The sequence below is a fragment of the Choloepus didactylus genome, chromosome 16 (assembly GCF_015220235.1).
Source record: "Choloepus didactylus isolate mChoDid1 chromosome 16, mChoDid1.pri, whole genome shotgun sequence".
NCBI lineage: Eukaryota > Metazoa > Chordata > Mammalia > Pilosa > Megalonychidae > Choloepus > Choloepus didactylus.
The window spans coordinates 48,986,843-49,012,434 of record NC_051322.1 but is presented as its reverse complement, the minus strand read 5'-3'; the positions used below and the strand labels follow the sequence as shown (position 1 = coordinate 49,012,434).

The 25,592-nt window shown below is 37.0% G+C and overlaps 1 protein-coding gene across 1 annotated transcript in view; it reads left to right on the top strand.

Moving 5' to 3' along the window:
* The window catches only part of DSG2 (desmoglein 2), a 56,000-nt gene that overhangs the window by 15,986 nt on the left and 14,422 nt on the right, over window positions 1-25,592 (top strand). Inside the window, exons 2-10 of the mRNA XM_037805571.1 lie at window positions 5,155-5,190; window positions 6,119-6,253; window positions 9,143-9,304; window positions 9,437-9,581; window positions 11,638-11,801; window positions 13,745-13,882; window positions 14,018-14,203; window positions 22,294-22,559; window positions 25,199-25,341. Coding sequence (XP_037661499.1) covers window positions 5,155-5,190; window positions 6,119-6,253; window positions 9,143-9,304; window positions 9,437-9,581; window positions 11,638-11,801; window positions 13,745-13,882; window positions 14,018-14,203; window positions 22,294-22,559; window positions 25,199-25,341 — 1,375 coding nt within the window. The remainder of the gene's footprint in view (window positions 1-5,154; window positions 5,191-6,118; window positions 6,254-9,142; window positions 9,305-9,436; window positions 9,582-11,637; window positions 11,802-13,744; window positions 13,883-14,017; window positions 14,204-22,293; window positions 22,560-25,198; window positions 25,342-25,592) is intronic.

Below are 25,592 nucleotides of genomic sequence, written 5' to 3'. Positions count from 1 at the left end.
TAAATTCTAGCAAAAATCAATGAAAATATTCTTATGAAGGGTTTACTTCTCACTTGAGGACTATAAATTGCTCCCTTTTATTTACATATTAGTGAGATGGATGGTATTTGGGCAGAATGATAACATTGACTTAAAATAACACATTTTATACCTATAAGATTCTAGGGAAAAAATAAATTTGTAAATACGCAATCTAGTAAATCCCTCAATATTGCTTGCACCAAAGGGAGGAGACGGGTGGTTAAGAGGCTGGACAAGTAATATATTAAATTTAAGAATGTTTTCTGATAACCCCTAGGAATCTTGGATCGAGTCACTGATCTTTCTTTTTAAAAACTCTTACTACAGGGACATGCAGAGAGAAGTAATATATCTTTGGTGCATTCACTTGTTTTTCAAAGCATACCATCCTTGAAACTGCCTAAATCTGGGTACCACAACTTTGGGTAGAGACAGCTCTGATCACTACTGTTTGGGTAAACATCTAAAAGAATGAGGAAGAAATAATATCTCTGACCATAAAATGGAAAATTGTTTATGGGTGCTCATCCGTCCCTGAGAGGCTCGTGACAGAGGATGAAGATCCACTATCCTTGAGTTTTTATTTGGAAGAGTAGAGGCAAGAACATGTACTGACAGAGAAGATGAAAGAAAGGAAGAAGATGACAGAACACAGGTAAAGCAGATCTTGTGGAAGCTTCCAAAAGGATGTGGAGAAACTGAAATAGACTGAAATGTTAGCAGTTGAGAAATGCAGAAGGGAAAAGGCAAACAAGACTGAGAAAATCCAAATGGAAAATAGATTATAATGAATCAATGCAAAAATGGAAGGCGGTGGGTGTTTTATAGTTTCCTAGGCTGCTCAAACAAATACCATGAAATGGGTCGGGTTAAACAGTGGGAATTTATTTGCTCACATTTTGAGGCTGGGTAAAAGTCCAAATCAAGGCATCAAGATAATGCTTTCTTCCCAAAGACTAAGGCATTCTGGGGCTGGCTGCTGGCGATCCTGGGCCCTTAGCTTATCACATGGCAAGAAAAATGGCAGCATCTCCTGGTCTCTCCTTTTCTTCCAGGATCCACTGATTTTCAGCTTCTGGCTGCTCCCTCTGACTTTTCTCTCTCTCTCTCTCTGAATATCATTCTGTTTATAAATGACTCCAGTATTAGGATTAAGACCCATCCTGATTGAGGTGGGCCACCCCTTAACTGAAGTAAACTCATCAAAAAGTCCTATTCCAAGTGGGTTCAAACCACCACACTCCATCTTTTGGACCCCAAAAAGACATGTTCTTTTTATGTGCAAAATACATTCATTCCATCACAATATCTCAAAAGACTTAAGTCATTTTAGAAACAATACTTAGTACAAAGTCTCATCAGAATCAGTTTATGGGTGTGGTCTATCCTGGGGCACAATTCCATTCCAGAAGGGAGAAATTGGAAGGAAAACAAGGGTTACAGGACACAAACAATTCTGAAACCCAGCACGGCAAACTCCACTAGATTTCAAGGTCTGAGCATCAGCTATATATCAGCAGTGTTTTGTCCTCCGGGCCTGCTGGAGCAACAGTTCACTCCTTTTAAGTGCTTGTAGAGCTTGCTCTCCCCGAACACTGGGGTAAAGGTGCTACCCTCTGAGCAACAGGATAGTGGCCAGCCTTCCCACAAACCCCTGGGCACAGGCCCCACCATCTCTGAGCTTTGGAGAGGCAGCATTCTTCCTGCACAACAGTGTGGAAGTCCTGCCCCCTCCAAGTGCAAGGGTGGACCTGCCCTTCCCACACACGTGGGTGGACTCACTCTATTGGCCCAAGGAGATCTCCTTGCTCTAGACATCAGTTTCCATGGTTCTGCCCCTGAAGTCATTCTTTTTTCAGTTAGTCCCTTCTCTGTCCCTTTCAGTTAAGGCTGGCAGTCGTTCCGTTCATACAAATTTCACAGAAAAAAAAATTGTTGACTTTGCATGTAGTGCACAGGGAGGGACCCAAACAACAGATAGAAGGGCTTTCTATAGTCCTTCCTGCGTTACTGCATATCCAGTCCTGACTTCCCCCAAAATGGCTGATGGTTCCATGTTCAGCTTAACCCTTACATGGAGCACTATTCTCTGGGAACTTGCTTTCTAGAAACTCAGAATTTTCCAAACCATCAATTTCTGGTTTCTTTGTGTCTAGGAGTTCAGTTCTCAGCTTATCCCTTTCCTCTCACATTTTATTATAAACTGCAAGGAGAAACCAGGCTGCACTTTCCACACTTAGCTTTGGAATCTCCTCAGCTAAATATCCAAGTTCATTGCTTTCAAGTTCTGCCTTCCATCTGACACCAGGACTCCATTTCAAGTTTTCTGCCACTTTAAAACAAGGATCGCCTTTGCTCCAGTTTACAATAACACATTCATCATTTCCTTCTAAGACCTCATCAGAAGTGCCTTTAGCATCCATATCTCTACCAACAGTCTCTTCAAAGCATTCTAGGCCTTTCCTATCATGCACCTCACAATTCTTCCAGCTGCTCCCCATTACCCAATTCCAGAGTCACTTCCACAGTTTTTGGTATTTGCAATAGCTGCGAATACTGCTATTTGTTCTTGTCACCTGGCAAGAACAATGATGGTGTCTCCTGGTCTCTTCCTTTTCTTCCAGGTTCCCTTGATATTCAGCTTCTAGCTCCTCCCTCTGGCTTTTCTCTCTCTCTATCTGAATCTCATTCTGCTTACGATCCAGTAAAAGGATTAAGATCCATCCTGAGTAAGGCGGGCCACACTTAACTGAAGTAACCTCAACAAAAGGTCCTACTTGCAATGGGTTTACACCATTGCAAGGAATGGATTAAGTTTAAGAATATTGTTTTTCTGGAGTACATCCAGCTTCAAGACACCACAGTGGGGATGTGAAAGCAATAAATGTAAACAGTAGTTTCTGTTTGGAATTAAAAGCAAAAGAGGCATATGGAGCAGTAGTTTGAATATCAGCAGAAACAAGGGAGGGGTTTATGTGTGTATTTGTTTTAGGACAGGGAAGAACTAAACATGTTTGGTTAGCCATTGGGGAATGAAGATAAAAGGGCAAGAAATGGGATAATGGAGGGAACAAGATCACTGAGAAATTAAATGTGAGAGAACAAATAGAATAATTGGGATAAAGAACACAGATAGTGGGTCACCTTGGAAAGAAGTCAGGACATCTCTTTGGAGAAAGAAGGGAAAGAGAGGGTCATTGAAGATACAGGTTTGCTCAAATAAAATTTGGGGTCATCTAAGAGTGAGAAGGTACAGAGATGTGGTTAGTGGTGACTGGGGGTTCGCTGAAGTTTGGAATGCTTATGACAGGGACACAAGAAAGACAAAGATAAGGTGGCTGTATAATTTATGGTCTGAGTGAGCACACTTTGGAGAATGAAAGGAATGCCTGCACAACAGGTGCCAACCTGGGCAAACCTAAACATATGGTCACCCTAGAAAGGAACAGCCACTCCTAGGGATGGAGCAGCTGTTAAGAGCATGGATTTGTGATGGATCCATTCAGCCACTTTGGCTTTCTCTAGCAATATTGTCAGTACAGGGTCAGATTCACAGAGAATAACAGTTGGGTTTACAGATTTGGGGAAAGGTAGGGCAGGAATATTAGAGAGTCAAGAGAATAAGAGATTCCTGGCTGTCATTGACAACATCTTTATAATGGATGGTGTGCTGGTTTAGATGTATTATGTCCCCCAAAATGCCATGTTCTTTGGTGCAATCTTGTGGGGGCAGACACATTAGTGTTGATTAGGTTGCAACCTTCTGATTGTTTCCATGGAGATGTGACCCACCCATGAGTGTGACACCTTTGATTAGGGTGTGAACTTTTGATTGTTTCCATGGAAATGTGGCCCCATCCATTCAGAGTGGGTCTTGATTAGTTCACTGGAGTCCTATAAAAAGAGCTCACAAACAGAGGGACCTCAGAGCAACTGACAGTGACATTTTGGAGAGAAGTTACAGCTGAGAGACACATTTTGAAGATGGCCATTGGAAGCTGACACTGACATTTTGGAGAACTCCACTTTGAAACGCAACCTGGGAGCAAGGAGACACCAGCCACGTGTCTTCCCACCTAACGGGTTTTCAGACACCATCAGCCATCCTTCAGCGAAGCTACCCTGTTGTTGATGCCTTACCTTGGACACTTTATGGCCTTAAGAATAACTTTGTAACCAAATAAGCCCCCTTTATAAAAGCCAGTCCATATCTGGTGTTTTGCAAAATGGCAGCATTAGCAAACCGGAACAGATGGCAGTCGTCTACCAGTGCTGATGAATAAAATCATCTGCAATAATGGAAATATTCTGTATATGCATGGTCTAAAATGGTGGGCAATAACCACATGTGGCTATTGAGCACTTGAAATGTGGCTGCTGCAACTGAGAAACCAAATTTTTAATTTTAAATCATTTAAATTTATATCTAAATAGTCACTTATAAGACGAGGGTCTACTGTATTAGATAATGCAGGTTTAGATTAAGCTAGGAGAAAAGTGAAGCTAGAAGATGAGTGGACTGTAAAGAAAATTCAACAAAGTTAAAAAACAGGGTAGGAATTTATTGGGCAGATTTTAGAGTAAAGGCAACTGCATTTAGAACAGTTCCATGTAATGATGAGGTACCCAGTGGGACAGTGCTTATAAGGAACCAAACAGCTGGTGGGACTGAGGAGGCTGATCAGAGGAGCCAGAATGTGGGCAGTGGCAGCTGGGACCCTGGGGGATGAAGGGAGTTAGCTGGGGAGGCATGTCTCATACTGAAGGCCTTGGGGAAAGGGAAGGGGGTACCTGAGAGCAATAAATAAAAACATGGTGAGGAGAAAAGGATAAGGGATGGCTGTGATTTCAAGAGGAGGGCTTTTTTTGAAAGATACCAGCTGTTTTCTGAGTTTCCTGGAAAAGAGAGTGTCCATCAGGAGAGCACAAACCCCTCCTGGGGCCCTGGTTGTTGGCTGGAGGCAAAGGGGAAAATGAAAATTTGTTTCGTTTGACTTAAGAGAATAGAAGTGGTGGTGAACTCTTATTTTTTAATGTCTGTAACATCCTAGGTGGTAGGTTGTTCGTGAACAATGTATTTAAACTGAATCGAGTGATATAATGTATTAAGTATTAAATTATTTTATTTTACAGATCTGCTTTAACTTTGGAAATGGACTTCATTTAGAGGTAAGGAACCAAGGGATTATTTCTATCTTTTGAACTCAAAGGCTTAATTTCATAGAGAACAATTTAAATGTGCTTCACCAGATTAAAAATGCACAGTCCCTTCGACCCAGCCGTTCCCATTCAAACAAGGACACGGGAACATATATATCCAGGGAGGGTCAGTGCAGCATTTTTGACAATCTAAATGTCTGTGGATAGGGGAATGGTAACACAATGTGCAGTACATGGAAGAATGTCTGTGATAAGGTGTTGAATGAAAACTAAAGAGACAAAACAAGATATGAGGGGTAATTCCATTTATATAGGTGGAAAAACTCTTTATACATAGGTGTAAAAATGTGCAACTGTATGGCATAAGAAAAAATCCTAAAAGATAGTCATAAAGGTGTTAACATTTAATGCTCTGTGAAGTATGAGTGAAAAGGTAGAAGGAGGTTTTACACTTTTATATTATAAACCTTAATGTTATAGATTTTTGAAATGAATTTTATAAACTATATATTTATTGTAAGTATAAATATACAATTATATTAAATATAGTATTGTAAACTAAAACCACTACAGAAAAATGAGATTTTATATTCAGTTAGTACAAAAAAAGTTTTTTTGACATTGTATATTATTTTTAATTTGCCAATTTGTACGATCACTAAATTATTCTTTTGCCTTTTCAGTTCTTCACTCTGGGAAATATTTTCTTACTGCTAAAAACCAAACCCTACTGCTTTACTGCTTTGAAGACAATCTCTTGAACACCTATAGAGTCTCCTAGACTATATATACATTTCCTCTTTGAAAATGAAGCCTGTTAAAAAATACAAAACTTACACATAAAAATTTGCATAACTTTCAAAGTTTTAGTAAATTAGAGGATACTATATAGTGTTTTATGATATTAATTTTTTTTTTTAATATTTTGTCATTTTAGGCCTTAAACACAAGAAGTGAAAATAAGCAGCCTCCTAAACATACTCACTTGGTACGGCAAAAGCGGGCCTGGATCACGGCACCTGTGACTCTCCGGGAAGGAGAGGATCTGTCCAAAAAGAACCCAATTGCCAAGGTTTGTCAAAAAAGCAACGTGAAATATATGCATCCTATTATAATATGGTGTGGAGGACTTTTATATTCACTTTAAAAACTTAAGAAAATTTATTTAATGTACTTCCTGAATTTTTTAATATTCAGGATACATTTGAAATTAGCAGATCCTCTTGCCCATTCTGGAAGATGCAGCATCGTTGGAGAAAATCTATATACCTTTGGGCTTTGATCCAACAAAGAGTTAAGGGATCTGGCACAGTTATAATCTTTTTCTTAAAACTGAGAGTGTTGAAACACTCTAAAAAGGATGGTATCATAAGGCCAGAATGAAGTTTCCAGTACAAAAAAAAACTAATGTCTAATAGGTAGGGTGACCGTACATCCTGGTTTGCCTGGGACAGTCCTGCTTTGCCCGGTGTCCTGATTTCATAATTAATAGCTCCCCACAAAGTGTGCCATTTTTAAAATAAATTATATTGTAAAATTACTAATATGTATCTGAAACATAACACATGCAAACTTGAACTCTTGATTTTTCCCCCTAGAGCTGTTCTCCATAAGTCCTACCTATTTCAGTAAATGGCAATATAATTCAAGCCCAAAACACAGCATGTACTATCAGTTCTACCCCCAAATATATTCCAGATCTGCCCACTTCCCTGCAACTCCACTGCTACCCTCTAGTCTGAGTTATTGTCATCTCTGACATGCATTACCAAAGAGCATCTGCCCTGGTCTTGCTACTTTCACTCTTGCCAACCCCCCACCCCCACCCTGCCACTGTCCATTCTCCAGAAAGCAGCCAATGGATCTTTTGAAAAGACAAATCAAAGCATGTTCACCCCTTTAGTGAGATGCTTTCAATCACTTCCCACTGCAGTGGAAAAATAAACTCCTTTTCCTGTCCTACAAGTGCCTATGCAATTTCTTGACCCTGGCCTCCCCTCTGACCTCAGTTCTTATCACTGACGTCCCCTGCTCTGCCACGTCCCCATAACTGACCACATTTGCCACGCTCATTGCATCTTCCCACCCATTGCACTCTGTTCCCTCTGCCTGGGATCTTCTATCCCTGGTTAATTGCTGGCTTGCTTCCCACATCATCTGGCCTGTGCTCCAGGGTCCCTCCTTCTAAAATAGCTCCCTCACCCCCATTTCTCTCTTTCTCCGTACTCTGATTCAGTGTGATTTATGGCACATTCCACTACTGGATGTTACGTTGTACGTTGTCTGCTTGTTGTCTGTCTTCCTCAGTAAAGTGTAAACTCCATGAGGGCAGGGGCCTATCCTTAGGTTCACAGCTGCATCCCCTGGGCCTGAACATGCCAGCATGAGGTAGGTATTCGATAAGCAGTTGTACAAATGAATAAATGTTCACATCTATGTTTTAACTTCAGCTTTCCAATCTTATAAATATTATATATGAAGAGCTCCTTTAAAGGAAATAGCAGTTATGCAATAGAGGACAATTTTTTTTTCAGCAGCATTTTTTCAATGTTAGTTTCATAAAAGCCTTCTAAAATCCACATATTTAAGTATGACTTTACTTAATAGAATGTATACATGCAACAAAGTTTCTTATTTTTTTATTTTTTTATGTTTTTGAGATATCTGAGTCATTCACACTTTCTTTCAATAGGTTTCCTTAAAATACATTATTCTTTGGGGTTTAATAAATGTTAACTATTCTTTCTAATTTTGATTACTTGAATTGTTGAGAGTAAAATTTACATGGAAAGCAAAAGATCTTTTTAAATGTCCCCAGCTTTCCAAATTCCCTACCTAGGGGTAATATGATCAACAGTTTAGTATCTTCCAGTCCTTTTAAAATGCATATGTATATGTATGCTTACATATTCTTACCTACATATATATGAATAGACAAACCAACAGTTATGTCCACACACAGTTTTGTTTTTTTAACATAAGTGGGATTATGTAATGCATATCATCAGTACATAAAGATTTATAATATTCTTTTTAATACTGTAATTTATATATAAATGTACATATATATACAAATGTGTGTGTGTTTGTATTCACTTGGCAAAAAAAGGAGACAGACAGAAGCACACAGAGAGAGACAGACAGCTCGATGAAAAATAACCATGGGACTGCTTCAGGTTTGCTGTTCCCTGCAGGAGGTTGGAGGCTCCATATGCTGTTCCCTTGGTTACTCTCAGCAGCAACCTTCACCCACAGTGCTTGTTGGGAAACTGGGAAGAATGTATGGTAATCCTGAGGTTTCAGGACAAAGAGCTGGCCAGGCCGGTAGGTGGTGATAGTTTCAGTGATATCCAAAGGAAGAAACTGAGCAACTAATAGGGGGCCACAGAGAAACATTCACTAATGAAGAAATTAAGAGTTATGGATAAATTGTTTATAGAGAATGAAGATGATAACTACAGAAGAACCCACAGGTTAGAAGCATTGTTAAATTGTGAAGCTTTCCAAGGAGAGGAGGCACTTGGCTATTTTAATCCTTCTGTGGAAGGAAACCATATTCGTACTTTCTAGACAATCAAATGGGTTTATGAGGGTGATTCTGACTCTGTTTTTTTTACCTTATATGCTAAGGTATCTGCCCCCCCCAAGATGTACCCCAACTCTATCTTAATTTTCCCAGTTACCTTAAGAAGTAGGTGATATTACCCTCTCCATTTTACTGATAAGAAAACCGAGGCACAGAGATTAAGTGACTACATCATCATCATATCACCAGTGTGTGGTCGAGGCAGGAGTAGAAGCCAGGTGCGCTGAAACCGCACCTTTGCTCCTGACCCCATGAGGTGGACACCTTCTCTCCTATCACCAGCATGACAACTTCAAGGACAAATTTTCCATTAATATATTTACATGTGAACTACAGAGTTTAACTGGAGTTATTCATTTGTTATTTTTATGTTAGCTACATTCTGATATTGCAGAAGAAAGAGGAATCAAAATCACGTACAAATATACTGGAAGCGGGATAACAGAGCCACCTTTTGGTGTGTTTGTCTTTAATAAAGACACTGGAGAATTGAATGTGACCGCCATTCTTGATCGAGAAGAAACACCTATTTTTCTGGTAAGAAGAATTATTTTGTATTTATTAGTTTGCAGTTTTTCTTTGGTAATAGATGTGATTTATTATGTTTTGATATTATGGTAGTAACTATAGCTTAAATCTAATCTCTTCTTATTTATGTCCTGATTTCAGCTAATAGGTTATGCTATTGATGAAAAAGGAAACAACGTGGAAAAACCATTAGAATTACGAATTAAAGTTCTTGATATCAATGACAATGAGCCAGTGTTCACACAGGATGTCTTTGTTGGGTCTGTTGAAGAGTTGAGTGCAGCATGTAAGAGTCTATTATTTTTTTGAGTGAACACCCAAGGTCATTTTATCCCCATTGTGTGACTGAACAACAAATCTCATATTTAATAGAAGCTGAGTATTGCCCACAGGACAAATAATAATTATTGCTTTAGGTTTAGAACTGCTTTTCTTGTGATAATTTCAAAAGACTTTACATGGCATCTTCTTTCCACTAGAGTAGATATGATAGATTGATGTGGCGGGTAAGTTCTCAGTATCAACTAGCAGGAAAGCAGCCATAGACAATTATATAAATGAAATGGTGAAAACAGGTTGTTGGCCAGATTCAGCCAAGTGACTGTAATTTGCTGACTTCTAAATTATTCTATTTTTTCTGGAAGTTTCATTGTCAGTTCAATGTAATGCTCTTTATGAAGACTCACAGGAGAGGTTTCTTTTTGCTCATAATCTAAAGAGTAATTATGCTTCTCCTGATTTTTTATATTTTGATAAACATCAGAACATCAGAATCACATAGCTGCCCATGCTTCTTTCTCTGTATTGGTTACTAGAAATACTATAAACAAATTTGCAGCCCCCTTATAGCAAGTTTTCAGCACTTCACCCTAAGACATACAAGTACTAAACTCAGTCTTGCTTTCATCTTATTTTCCCTATACTTACTCCATTCACACTGTCTAGTAAATTGTTTTTTTAATCTTACTAAACTGTAGAGGTGATTTTAGTAAGCACCTGAAATTCTTTGGGGAATAAGCTGAAATTATAAATAAAACAATAATATATGTATGTATCCTTAAAGTTGAATTGCATCTTGGACCCATTTCTTTCTCTTTTTTTCCTAATTTTTAATTCGGTTTTATTGAGATATATTCATGTACATAGTCATCCACAGTGTACAGTTACCTGTTCACAGTACCATCATATAGTGTGCATTCATCACCACAATCAATTTTTGAACATTTTCCTTACTCAAAAAAGTAAAATAAAATAACAATAATAAAAAAATAAAAGTAAAAAAGAATACCTAAAACATTCTATCTCCCCATCCCACCCTACTTTTCATTTAATTTTTGTCCCCATTTTTCTACTCATCTGTCCATACTTTGGATAAAGGGAGTGTAAGCCACAATCACACCATTTAAGCTACATAGTTAAACACTCGTCTTCAAGAGTCAGGGCTACTGGGTTGTAGTTAAACAGTTTCAGGTATTTCCTTCCAGCTATTCCAATACACTGAAAACTAAAAAGGGATTTCTGTATAGCACATAAGAATCCCCTCCAGTGACCTCTCGACTCCATTTGAAATCTCTCAGCCACTGAAACTTTATTTTGTTTCATTTTTCTTCCCCCTTTTGGTCAAGAAGATTTTCTCAATCCCATAATGCTGGGTCCAGGCTCATCCCCGGGAGTCATATCCTGCATTGCCAGGGAGATTTACAACCTTGGGAGTCAAGGCCCACATTGGAGGGAGGGCAGTGAGTACCTGCTGAGTGGGCTTAGAGAATGAGAGGCCACATCTGAGCAACAAGAGGTTCTCTGGGGAAGACTCTTAGGCACAATTGTAAGTAGGCTTAGCTTCTCCTTTGCAGTAACAAGCTTCATAAGGGCAAGCCCCAAGATCTAGGGCTCAGCCTTCTAAATTGGTAGTCCCCAGTGCTTGTGAGAATATCAGTAATAACCCAGGTGGGGAAGTTTTAATATTTCCACATTTCTCCCCAGTTGCTCAGGTGGGCCCTGCAAATTTTATTCTCTGCCCAGGTTACTTTGGGATATGTCAGGATTTCACTCTAACCTGTACAAACCTACCAGATCTCACTTCCTATTGGAAGTTCCATGTAATTGTGGTGTTTGAATAAACTAGCCATACCAGTTAAATTTATTTAGTGTGCTACAGAAAATATAGATCCTGCACCAAATAAACATCTCTTCCCTTGGTCTCACACAGAACTTGAAGTTTTAAAACACAGTCACTATTGCCCTTTACCCTTTGGCCTGATTTGCCTTAGTCCTAAGCAGATCCACTTCATTCATAACCCCAATTGAAGTCTGAACTCTTTCCCATTTATTTCTAATATCAGATACGCTTGTGATGAAAATCAATGCAACTGATGCAGATGAGCCCAATACTCCAAATTCTAAAATTTCCTATAGACTCGTATCTCAGGAGCCTGCTTATCCTGCAGTGTTCTACCTAAATAAAGACACAGGAGAGATTTATACAAGTTTTCCCTTGGACAGAGAGGTAAGGAAATATTTTATGTTGCCTGTCTTTGAAGCTCTCCACTGTCCTTTCCCATTTCTCTTTATTTACTTCTTTTCTGATTTTTCTACTTTGTTCTGTATTCCTCATTCCTAGGAGAACACTTGAAATAATCCCTTTCTGTGGCCGTGCTGTCCCACATGGTAGTCATTAGCCTCATGTGGCTTTTGAGTACTTGAAATGTGGTTGGTCCAAATTGAGAGGTGCTATAAATGTAAAACACCAGATTTGGAAAACTTACTATGAAAAAAAGAATGAAAAACAGCTCATTAATACTTTTTATGTTGATTACATGTTGAAATGACAATATTTTAGCAATAATAGGTTACATAAAATACATTTCTTTAAAATCAATATCACCCCCTTTTTTTTTTTAATGTGGCTACTGGAAAATTTTAAATTACATATGGACAGAACTGTTCTAAGGCCTCTCCTGTCAAGATTGTTTGCTAGAGAGTGCTAAGGCAATGTTCTTCAATTTGTATTTCTGAAAGAGATATCACGAGTCTCCTCCCTGGCTAATGCATACACAAAAGTGGGGGAAATGTTCAAAATAGCAGTCCTAGTTAAGATAATAATTTTTGTAAAAGAGAGAATTATTGTAAATCCTAAGTTGGAGGGAAAATTGAGTAGATTTCCTAGAAAGGCTGTAGGCATTCTCTTAAACATAAATCAAAGGGAAAATTTTAGGTGAAAAGGGGAGATAGAAGATAAAGAAGATGCTACAAACATGAAGGTTTTGACAGGGTACATGGGTAAAATGTTAATCATCTGAAGAACACTATTTTCATTGAGTTATGAGCCATCATCCAAATGCAATGTATTGAGTATTATTTGGAATAATTATTTGATTGTCTTCAGAGCAGAAGAGGATTCTTAACTTCCTGTTGGGATCTTTATAAAAGTAAAGAATATTATAACTCCCCAAATTCCCCTCTACACCTTTTCACATAAAATTGAATGGAAAAATACTATTTGGAATTCATAATGTGATTTTTTTAAAAGCTGCTGTCCCCGAAGTGTGGAAAGTTTAGCTCATAATAATGGCTATGGCTAATTGAGCATTTACTGTGGGCTAAGTGTTATTCTAAACCCTTTTCATGGATGAACCCGTTTAATCTACATAGAAACCCTATGAGGCAGACAGAATTATTATTCCCCCTTTTGCAAATAAGGAAGGTGAGTCAGAGGGATTAAGTGCATGCCCAACATCATACAGCTGATGAGTGACGGTGCCCCTACTGGAACCCGGGCAGCCTGGCTCCGGAGCCTCGGCTTCCCTCCCTTTTGCTGCGTGTTTGTCAGCTGCACACAAGTCTTCCTGTGCTTGGCACTGGTCACCCAGCTCCAGCTGTGTTGAGTGGAGCGGTGGTTAAGGGAGCATGTGGAAGAGAAGGTTTCCCTTTTGAGTAACTTCTGAGATTTCATTCTCTAGGACACAGTCATGCTCTAAGAACCATATCTCTCAGGATATCTGGGTAGTTTATCAAGTTTTGCCTTCACTAGCCAAATTTTCTTGGAGGCTAGGTTTTCCTGGCTTAACTTTTAGCTGAGGAAGAAGAGTAAAGCAGAAAGAACTAATTCATACAGTCCTGCCATCACCTCCAGCATAGAATAAACTACATTTTAAGCAAGACTCCTTTGTCCACAGACTTCAACGGAGAGAATCATCTCCTTATATCCCCAATGACATAATTAAGAATTTGATTATCAACAACTCTTTGAGGCCTTTTCTGTCCTTCCATAAAAGTTCTGACTGCAAATAAGTAGCATGTTCACACGAATAACAGCAGATCATGAAACTTGTTTGTGAGTAAAATATACTGTGGCCCATTCCCTTGATGATAACTTGAAATAAAACCTCAGAGACAGGTTTGGGAGAGATTCATTTTCACCCCAGTTGGGTATTTTTCATTGTTCTACAGGAACACAGCAGCTATACTTTGACAGTAGAAGCAAGAGATGGCAATGGACAAATAACAGATAAACCAGTAAAACAAGCTCAAGTTCAGATTCGTATTTTAGACGTCAATGACAATATACCTGTAGTGGAAAATGAAATGGTAACTATAATTTTATAATATATACCTACTCATATTTTAGTCCTAACTAAAAATAGATCACTTAAGTTTGTATTACATTAAAATTTACATAAAGAGAACAAATTAAAATAAAATTCATGTGTTCATGTTTTGCAGTATGAAGGGATGATTCAAGAAAATCAAGCCAATGTAGAAGTTATGCGCATAAAGGTGTTCGATGCAGATGAAATAGGCTCTGATAATTGGTTAGCAAATTTTACATTTGCATCAGGAAATGAAGGAGGTTATTTCCATATAGAAACTGATGCTAAAACTAATGAAGGGATTGTGACCCTAATTAAGGTAAGTATTTAGAGTTTAAAACTGGGGTGGGAAAAGTTGGAACAGGGGAGGAAACTAATGTTTTCTTGAGTCCAGACACTTTATAAGTGCTTTATATAATTAACTGGCACCACAGTTGTTTAAGGCAGGGCCATCCTATTCTGCCCATGTTCTGTGGTTAGTGAGTAAGTTGTCACACTACAATTCTAACTTGGGTTTGCCTCATTTCAAAACCCATACTCTTTCCATAGCACCAACCTGTTGATTTAAATTCAGTGAGATGATCCTTTCCATATTAGGACCACACATTTCCTTCTGCCTCTCATTCCTTCCTTCGTTGGTCAAGTCATCTTTAAAATGGTCCCGATCAGCATTTGTTGACCATTATTGCTTTCCTGGTCATTATTTGGTCATTATTGCTGGGCACACTTTGGTCTTATTTGCAGCCTATTCCTGACTATAGCACTCCTACATCATGACCTCTTACCTCTACTAAGTATTCCTGTCCCCTTAATACCTCATATTTGTTCCACTTAACAGTAAAAAGCAACCCTTATTAATAACATATAAAAGCAAAAGCTGCGATAACTTGATAAATCTCTAATACAATTGTCCTGATACTTAAATAATGCCTCACAATCACCTACTAGGGCTGCAATCCAAACATGCAGATTCCTAGGCCCATCAGCAATAAGTCTGATGTGCAGGGGTTCAGGAACTTGCCTTTTTAACAAGGTCCACATGTGATTCTAATATAAGTAGTCTTAGGAACATGTTTTGAATCTCAGTGTTCTACATCTTGTGCTTAACTGAATCAAAAGTAAAGGAAAATTTCAATTTGTCTTATTAAGCATAGGGGACTTACATATTCAAAACTCATAACCCCACAGAATTTTTTAAACAAAAAATGCAGGATAGATTTTCATCTCACAGAATAAGTAAGGAATAATAACAATATATTTTTGTTATTATTATATATTTTGTTATTATAAGGAAGAATAACAATATATTTTTAAATGGTTTATGGTAGAATTACCTTGTATTTTAAATAAAATGCAAAGCTAGAGCTTTCAAAATACTATTTCATTAAGTCAGAAACTGATAAAAATTGATTCCAGAAGTTTCCAAATTTTACAAAAACTTAATATATACAAACTAGATAAAATCTAATGGTGGGAAAAGAAATGATGATGATATAAATGTAAAACAGAATAAAGAAGAATTAACTTGGAGTTTCATGGTAATAACTATGGGCATCATTTATCGATAGGCTTCTGTATGCATTTAAACTACCTTTTTAAAAGCAGAGGAAAATAGAATAAAATTACTTCATGTTTAAAAGGAGACATCTATGATTATTGAAAAAATGTATAATGTCATTAGAGACAAAATAGATCTGCTTACATAGAAATAAGCATAATTTTTAGTCATCACTTATAGATGTAGCCATGCCAGGAGTTTAGATACAAAAGGCAATAACACACATAGGGAGAATCCATCATGTAGTGATGAATGATAAAAGTACTAGGATAGAAGTATTCTCATTGTGTCACGATAGCACAAAAAATGGATGTAGTCATTTCTACCAAGAGGGGCACAGAAAAAAATAATAAAATTAGTATTACCATAAAAGCAACAGATTAAGAAAATTATAAGGGCAATAATTAAATTCCATTAAAAGGAAGTTAGGCAACCAAATTGCAAAAACAGGCAAAAGATTTTTTTTTTTCCCCATGCAAAAGAAAGTTTTACTCTACTCTTTTCTACAGGTCTTTATAGCATACAAGGTAGCTTCCTACATGACTGTCCGCAGGTATTTCAGGGAGGGGTACATTCTCTCCAAAGCCATGAGGTGTATTTACATATCTTTATATGTAGGGACAATTTCTTTGGGGGCTAGACAGGAAACAGTGGGGGCGGGAGACAGGAGCACGGAAGGAGCCCAGCAAGAGCTCAGAGACTATTCCCCTTATCTAAATTGCAGTCTGCTTTCAGACATGCAAGGCTTTTGGCCTTTTCCCATTCTGGAGCCCACGTTCAGGCTTCCAGATTTTGGGAAATGGGCCCTATGTATAATCTATCGAGCCAGGGGACCTTCCGTGTCGCCACATCTCCCCCCCTTTTATTATGACTACAATTTGGTGTAGTGACATAAAGCTTATTCATAGGGATATCATGGGGGTTTTGGGAAGGGGTGCCACGTCTACTTTGGCTTGTCCATCCACACTGGAGTCAGCTTTGGGAGGTGTCGTCTTTGTACAGTTGTTACAGCATCATTGGTCCTCTGGGAAGCAGGATGGTGGGCTCCAGGGTTCCATTGGGCTGTTTTGTGACAGATAACCTTTTAAAAATCACTGAAATTATAATTATTAGTATTATATTGTTGTTTGATGTTATGCACATTAGGAACCAAAAGAAGTTTAGAAGTTTTTAATTTTTATAACATTGTCTAATCATTTTTTCTGCAATTTATAACATACTGCATGAATTTAATCATTTTTTAGTAGTTTATTTATTTATTTATTTTTCTAAGGTGAAAGAATAAACTCTTTGTAACTGTTGGGAATAAAAAGATATTTTTTAGGTTTTGACCTTGAGAGAGTAAAATGTTAAAAGTTATTAGGTTTGAAACAGTATATATATGTATATTTTTTTATTTAGTTAAAGTTAAGGAAAAGACTCAGCTTTTTTGAAAGTGAGAAGACAGTGTTTTTAAATAACCAAGGACATGATAAACTTAACATATGTTGAGTGTAAGAAGTTATTTTGATAAAAGAGACTTTTTGCATTTTACACTGATTACTCGGAAAAACACTTTTACAACCTTTTATCAAAAAATAACACCTTAATAATTTAAGGAAACCTTTTCTTAATAAAAACAGTAGGAGACTGTAACATGAGGAACTTGCAGTACGGTGAGAAATATTTTATATTTTGTGAATTATTAGGCACATACCCACAACATTGAATATTAATTATTGCTTTGGGTGGTGGTTAAAATATTTAATGCTATTTTGTTTTATAAAACCACGCTTTTTTTTTTCTTTAAGTTGTGAGGTTTTATTGTTAAGCAGTGTTATTACCAGTTTTTACCATTTTTTAATTTTGACCACAGAAATAATTGTTTTCACAAACTTTCTACAGGTTTCTGTACCTATCTTTCAACCTTGACTACAGAAATAAATTTTCTACTTTCTGCAAACCTTCTACAACTTTCTGTATCCATCTAAGCTTTATCCCACATTCTTATCCTTTCAGGCTTTATTTTACATTCTTAAACAGTCAGTCATTTAGGACAAAGCTACTTGCTTTTTTTCCTTAATTAGAAAAACATTCTTTATACCTTGTATACAATATGTTCTTACCACCAAAATCAAACTTGCTAGAATGATGCTGTCGGAAATAAAGTGGTACCTGTAAGGGAATAAACGCTCTCTCGGTTCTGGAGGAGAAAAGAATTTATTTACGATCTTGCAAGATGGGGCGTCCAGCCAAACAGGAAGAGAAGAGGAAGAGAATGGCGATGTTTAAATCTCCTACTCCTAATTCGCAAGTCCCTCCCGTTTCCCCATTGACTGGGTACTACAGAGGTTACAGCCTATCCGAGAACACTAACTAATTCATCTTTTGAGATTTTAATTTGTACAGCCAATCCCAGAGAGCCAACTAGCTCATTATTGAGATTTTGAACTGATTAGCCAATGCCCCCCCAAATTTTTATTTTTTTTGCTGTGAGTTCCCGCCTCTGATACTACCTCATGTCTCTTTACATCAGGCAGATTCTCTCTTCTCTTTGTCTGGGGCTTGTTTAAACTGGTTTTGCCTCCATTTCCCTTATTCCATGCTGTCTCTATGTGAAAACGAAACTTATTCCTTTCTTACAGATGCTAAATATTCAAAACAAAACATTCTTTATAGAGAGAGGGAGTCAAAGTTCTCATCAGATTTCTTAGTAGAGATATTATTTTATGACACTGGTTTGACAATTTGCACTTTTGCTGATTTTTAAATTGTATTAGTTACTTTTGATGTTCTTTCACCAATTTTAGTTTTTTGTAAGGACCCTTTTGACTAGGTCTTTTTGACTTCTTAATTTAAAAACTGATAGGCTAGCACATTTACATTATTATTTCTTTTAATTGCTTTGGAAGTCTTGATATTAAAGCAGAGGTGGAAGTTCTGCATATATTTTTTAAACTGTAACTTTTCTTTTAACTTACAGATTTCTTTGTCTTTTTTGAGACAGTTTGCTATAGCTAGCTATACCACACATAAAGTCCAGTTGGCTGCAGCTATAGCTCATTAACAATTTTAATGACACTTTTTAAATTTAGGCCAATTATTAAGAATAGTTTTTAAGGAAGATGTAACTGGCATGTTTTGAGAGTTTCCAATGGCTAAACAACAGCAAATGAAATTATAAAGACAGAACATAGGAGTAGGAGCTGTTTAAATGTTACTGGTTTAAATGCAAACTGTGCAAACTGCACAAAATTTAGAAGGAGAACTATAAATCTAGGGTTACTGCTAGTGGGGCTTAAACCCACTGAGTTTGCATGCATGAACTTTGGATTAACTTAATTAGCTTTACTACACAACAGACTGAAATAAAAGAAAGCAAAGTGAACACAAAAAATTACACACTTACCCAGCACAGGGAAAGTTTGAATTGTAAAGCCAGCTTACCACAGATGCGTTTGGCGTGTGTCTGTGGCAGGTACTTTCATTTGGACTTCCTAGTCCCGGTACTCTAGGAAAAATTTCTGGGCAACTGGTTAAGCATAATGAGGCAAACAAAATTTCTGGCTAATGCTGCCTTGTGAAGACAGAGTTGCAAAATTGGTGCGGCACTTTTAAGGAGGGAAGGCAGCAGTGGTGGCAGTGGCAGCAGCACCAGCGGCAGCACCGGTGGCCCTGAAGGCGGAGGTGAAGGAGAAAGGGAGGGAGCCAGGCTATAGTGGTTTCCCCACCACCTTTATCAGCTGGCGGTATGGGGACCGAGGGCTTGGGGGGTGGAAGGCATTTATCGGAGAGAGCAGCGGTTTCTCTTTCAGAGTCCTCAGTTTTAGAACTCTCAGTCTCGGCAATATGAAGAGGGGCCAGGGCAGTGCTAATAAGAGCCCATGTAGGAAACGTTTTAGAGGAAACCTTTTGTCCTTGCTTAAAGTGGCACTTTAAATTTTGTCCAGTGCGCTCCCACACATTTAAGTCTAATATGCCTTTCTCAGGAAACAAAGGGTTATGTTGAACAACATCATACAATAAAGAGTACAAATTATCTTCTGAAACAGAAGCTTCATTAGCTTGCAGCAGCCGTTGTAAAACTAAAACATACCGGCGCTGGGGAACACTGAGAGACTGGCCCATATCGTTGAGTGGCTGGAACTACTGACCCACCACGAGACAACTCGCTTGTACTTACTGCTCAGCTTCCAAACGTCGTGGTCAGGATTGGTGAGCCTCACACGGGGCACCAATTGTGAAAGAAGGGGACACAACTCCGTCCTCAGTGTCCATGCAAAAGAAAGTTTTCCAGGCAAAAGATTTTAATAGACACGCCACCCAAAGAAGATATACAAATGACCAATACACATATGAAAATGGTACTCAACATCATTAGTCATTAGGGAAAATGCAAATTAAAACCACAACGGGGTACTACTATGTATCCACTAGAATGGCTCTAATCAAGAAAATTAAGATCGTACTGGAAAAGATGTAGAGAATTTGGAACCCTTATACATGGCTGGTGGGAAAGTAAAATGCTACAGCCTGTTTGACAGTTTTTTAAACAGTTAAGCATCAAGTAGTTACCCTATGAGCCAACAGTTTTGCTCCTAGGCATCCACCCACAAAAAATATGAACATATGTCTACATAAAGGCTTCTGTACGAATGTTCATAGCAGCGTTATTCATAACAGTCAGAAACTGGTAACAGCTCAAATGTGCATCAACTGGTGAACAGAGAAACAAATTGTGATATATCCACACAATGGAATACTACTTAGCAATAAAAAGGAATGAAGTACTTATGCATGCCACAAAATGGATGAACACCAAAAATACTGTACTAAGTGAAAGAAGCCAAACAATATATTGTATGGAATATTGTATGATTCCATTTATATAATATTTCTACAAAAGGCAAAACTATGAAGATAGAAAGGAGATCAGTGGCTGCCTGGGGCTAAGGGTGTGAGTTGGGATAAAATGCAAGCAGCCATGAGGAAGCTTTCTGGGGTGATGAAAATTTTTAATTATAAAACTGGAATGTGACGATGGTTGCAAAACTATAAATTTACTAAAAATCATCATGCTTCACACCAAATGGGTGAATTTTATTGTATGTAAATTATACCTCAATAAAGCTGTCAACAAAAGATGAACAGGTATTTTTTAATGTGGAAATAGACATAGTAAATCATTACATGAGAAAAATCCACAACTTTGATTAAAATTAACAAATAAGTTTAAAATCTTTAATGCTATGAAAAATAGCAAAAATGAAGAGTTGTAGAAAATGGAGATATGTGCATACATATATTGCTAGTGATGCTGAAAATTTTTCTGTTCCCTTGGGAGCATTATGACTGTTCATTCTGCTTGTAAACATTCTGCTTAGGAAATAGTTTTTTTATGGTGCCAGTACTTAGCTCGTTCTTTAACATTGTCTTATCCTTTCACGGTCATTGAATGCTGCTGACATCTGGCTGAAAGATTTTATTTCATAGGCAGCATACATCATGCCATTGAAACAAGCTATGTCAATTGGAAGAGCAACTTAAAAACAAAAGTAACTTTCACCAAGACTTTGCAATCACAAAGTTATTGTCCTTTTCTGCTATGTTAGATCCCTCACTATAGCCACCACATAGAAAGGGGTGGGGGTGGGGGGGGTTGAAGTTGTTACCCTCGTGAACTTCACAGAAAGGAAAATGAAATCATAATAAATCATCAAAACAAGGAAAAAAACTATGAACAGCTTTGCTATAATTCAAGTAAGCATATTTAATGTAATGTTATATAAAGAAACAAGCAAAAATTATCAAGGTGTTCTAAAACAAGTACCTGGGTGTTTTAGTTTCCTGACTGTCAAAGCAAAGACCATGCAATGGGTTGGCTTAAACAATGGGAATTTATTATAGGCTCACACTTTTAAGAACATATTTTTCTGGAATACATAGCTCCAAACCACCGTACTGGGACACTAGAAATAAAATGCAACAGGAATGAAATATATTTTGGGTAGGTAATTCTTTTTATAATAGGATGTGGCTCAAAAGAGGAAAAATAATTTGTATAAAAATATTCAGAGCAGTGTTGATTATATTTAAAAATTGCAAATAGCCCAAATAGCTCATAATAGAATGGCTAAGTTAATTAAATATATCTAAACAGTAAGATACTGTGGAGTTTATTTTTAAATGAGAAAATTGGAACATAAATATATACAGGGATGGACAGATTATATCAAATGTACATTATAGATAACTACAGTTCACAAAGTATTTGCAGGAATGTTAATCTGTTACAGAGTTAAGAGCAAACCAAATACTAATAGATAATATGCTAAAAGGAGGGTAGGGGAGAGCAAATTCACAGCTTAAACAATTTGAAAATTCCTTGGTTTAACTAAGTTAAACAGTTTTCTTTACTCTAGAAACTCTCAGAAATGAGAGTCTATGTTAGGGGGTGGAATGGGAAATTCCGGGCAGGGCTACCAACACTTGTGTAGCCCTTTTCACTAGAACCCATGGAACACATTTTAAGGGATATTAGCTTATATTGAATGTTCATGTATTTATTGTTTCCCAGAGGAAAAAAAAAACCTTAAGATTGTTAAGATAAAAATACATATTTTTGAAGGATTTTGACCCCTTAAAAATGAAATTGGGATGCTTAGTAAAAATCCTTAACCTTTATGAATATCCAAAATGACAAAGACTTTAATTGCTTGATACCAGTGTGAGTGAGTGTTGGAGTGCTGAGTGCTAAATTAGTGTATCTTAATAGTAAAACCTGTGTGTGTGTGTGTGTGTGTGTGTGTGTTCTATGCTTCTTCTCACTGATTTCTCCTTTAAAAGAGTTCCCTTTGATTTTGTCTTTCTAGGAAGTAGATTATGAAGAAAAGAAGAATCTCGACTTCAGTATTGTTGTCACTAATAAAGCAGCTTTTCACAAGTCAGTTAAGAATAAATATAAGCCTAAATCCATTCCCATCAAAGTAAAGGTGCAAAATGTAAAAGAAGGCATTTATTTTAAAAGCAGTACAATCTCAGTTCACGTTAGTGAGAGCCTGGATATATCAAGCCAAAGCAGAATAATTGGAAAATTCCAAGCTTTTGACGAAGACACTGGACGACTGGCTCATGTAAAGTAAGAGACAGTTAGGAATATATTTCCTCATTTTTCATTATTTTAAATGCCTATTGTCAAAAATCACAATGAAATATGAACACTTCATTCCTTCAGATCCCATCATTATAACTCCCCAAAGGTCTGTATAGGAGGAATTTTCACCAGACCCCCTTCCTCAGTTGTCCTCATGTGTGAGCATGAGACTGGGTTGTTAACCTCAGAAACTATTCTGGTTAGAAAAGCCTATATAAAAAGCAAGAAAGGAAAAGTTCAGAAAGAAACTTTTATGAAAACTGTCTTTTTCCTGAAAGAGTATAAAGAGTAAAAAAGCAATACAGTGTACTGCAAATTACTTAACAATGTTTGGTTAAGAGAAAGTCACACAATGTATTTTAATATGGGGAAACCAGTTTCATTTGCACATAGATCTTGGATATTAGTCTGCATTGAAACCGTACTTTTTGGTTTCAGGACTGATTAACCTGTTATAACATTTGCCTTGACCAGGGTGATCTTCCACTGTTTCATTCAGAGAGTATTTATTGAGAACCTACTGGTTCTCCCACTGTCCAGGAAAGGTTGGATTCTGCCCACAGAGCCATTTTGATGCACAAGTCTAATAAACTATGGTGACACCTTCAATTTCCATGGTACTTTAAAATTTTCAAACTAAATTTACATCTTAGATCTCAGAGCCTGCCAATGGAGAGATTGTTTCTCCAGAGCTGTTATTTATGGACCTCTAGTTAGTTATTCCCATTGAATTTAAAGGCTGTCTTCCCACTGTGGTCCCAGAGCTGCCCTGTCTACTGCCCTTACACTGGGTCCCACCACCCCCAGCACGTCATAGAACATTGTTTTAAATGCATGGCCGACTCTAGCAAGAATGGGATGTGGGGGAAGCTCTTCAATCATAATTTAATGGAAGTCATTAACCAATGGAATTGTAACTTTGTTCCAAAATAGTATTAACAGTTTCCATTGTGTTTTCTTTTTGTCCTGGTGATCCCTTTTGCCCCACACCCTACCTACAGGAGTCAATTCTGCTTCTCTTGAGTTATGTGTCTAGTTTTTATTTTAACAACTCTGTATCTAACAAGGCAGCCCTTACTGAATCCCCAAAACTGAGGATAGACTTTCCATAGGATAATTTCTCACTGCTGTCCACTGAGAAGCTTCTGTGTTCTAATTAATTATCCTCTAATAATATTGTGAAATCAATTGAAACTTCTGTTCCCCACTTAATTATTTCATTTTTAGCTGCTGTTTTTATTGGGGGCTATGAATACATCAAAAGATTTTGACTTCTGTCTGGAAGAATAATAAATTATATTTCTTTATTCCTCAAAATATTTTATTTTATATTTTAGCTTATAATTATAGAACTTTAGATTAAGAGGATCTTAAAGATCAAATTCAAACCTATTATTTTACAGATAAGGAATGTGAGATACAGCTAGGTTAAATTATTTTCCCTTGTATTTAGGTGTAACTAATAGTGGTTGCCATTTTGAAATGCTGATAAGGACAGCAGAAAGATCATTCCCTTAACTTTGGCATAATTTACTCATTTACTGATTATCCATATCCATCAGCTGTTAGTAGATATTTGATATAATGTGTGAGCTGCCATCTTACTTTGAATGGTGTCTAATGTTCACAACAGAGAAAAATAGAAGATTCCTTAAATAGGATCAGACAAAATATTTCCATTGTGAAATGTGATCCTTATTGCTAAGATTCCAACTTTATTGTAATTACCAATGTAAGAAATCCTTGATGGCAACTGAGTCCAAGCTTTGGGATCCCCAACATGAAATTCAGAAATGCTTGTGAAAATCCAAATATATTATCGTTTACTAGTAGAAATATTAAAAGTCAGAAAAGTGATTAATTCAAGTTCACAATTGGAATTTTCACAAATAACACTATAAAAAAATATTGCTCTAAACACATATACATGTTTGGTTTGTATTTGGTTATATTTTGGACTCTTATTAAATCACAAACCTTTCTGAAAGCATAAAATGAGCATTTTCCTTGCCCTCTCATAGCTGTCTCGTCCCACACTTTGAAGGAAGAAACCCAGAAATCATTTTATCAGCATTGCTTTCTCTTTTAACCAGTTTTACGTGAAAGAAACCCACTGCCAATAACAATCAAAAATATCCCAGAATTTCAAAATATTTACATTTAAGGCAGCCATTCAGTTTTTTAAGTTGATATTTTTAAATATTGATAATATCCCCAATAAAACAATAGGGTGTAAGAACCACTTTTTCCACTAGTTCTTGTTGTGTAATTATTCTCCAAAGGTTTTCCCCAAATTTAAGGGAAAATAGCTTGAAAGCTATAGGACAGTTGGCAGAGCAACTTACAAACTTCCTGGGTTAGTAGGCGAAGAATGGTCACTCTTGCATAAATCGCAGGTATGCTTTAGGAATAAGGAAAGATCCAGAGTAGTGTGATGTCCAGTGAAGATCAGGGGCTTTTAGGATGGCTTCAAGAAATCAAAAACGCTCTGAGGTAATACCTGTCATGAGAACAACATGTATTAAGAGGCAAAATTAAGCTTGAAAGAGTTCTAGATCCTAAATATGTTAGAGATTCCTAGTTTATCCAGATATCGAAATAATTTTATGCTTGTTTTATTATAGATATGCCAAAGTGGAAGACATAGACAATTGGATCTCTGTGGATTCTGTCACATCTGAAATTAAACTTGTAAAAATTCCTGATTTTGAATCCAGATATGTCCGTAATGGTACCTACACTTCAAAGATTGTGGCTATATCAGAAGGTCAGTTGTTAAATAGATACTTTTCTTGGTTGTGTGTGGTTAGCTTTTTATTTTCTAGCAGCTGAGCTCTTTATTTTGATCTTTTATAAAAAATAAATCTCTCCAATGGATAAACCTTTATATTTCTACTTATTTAGTAGATTAGAAGAGATCACTTGGTCTGAATATGAAAACATCACTAAGACATAAATGTCCTAATTTGTTAGTACCTTCTCCTTACCAAATTAGCCAGAAAATTCAAATAATGTTCC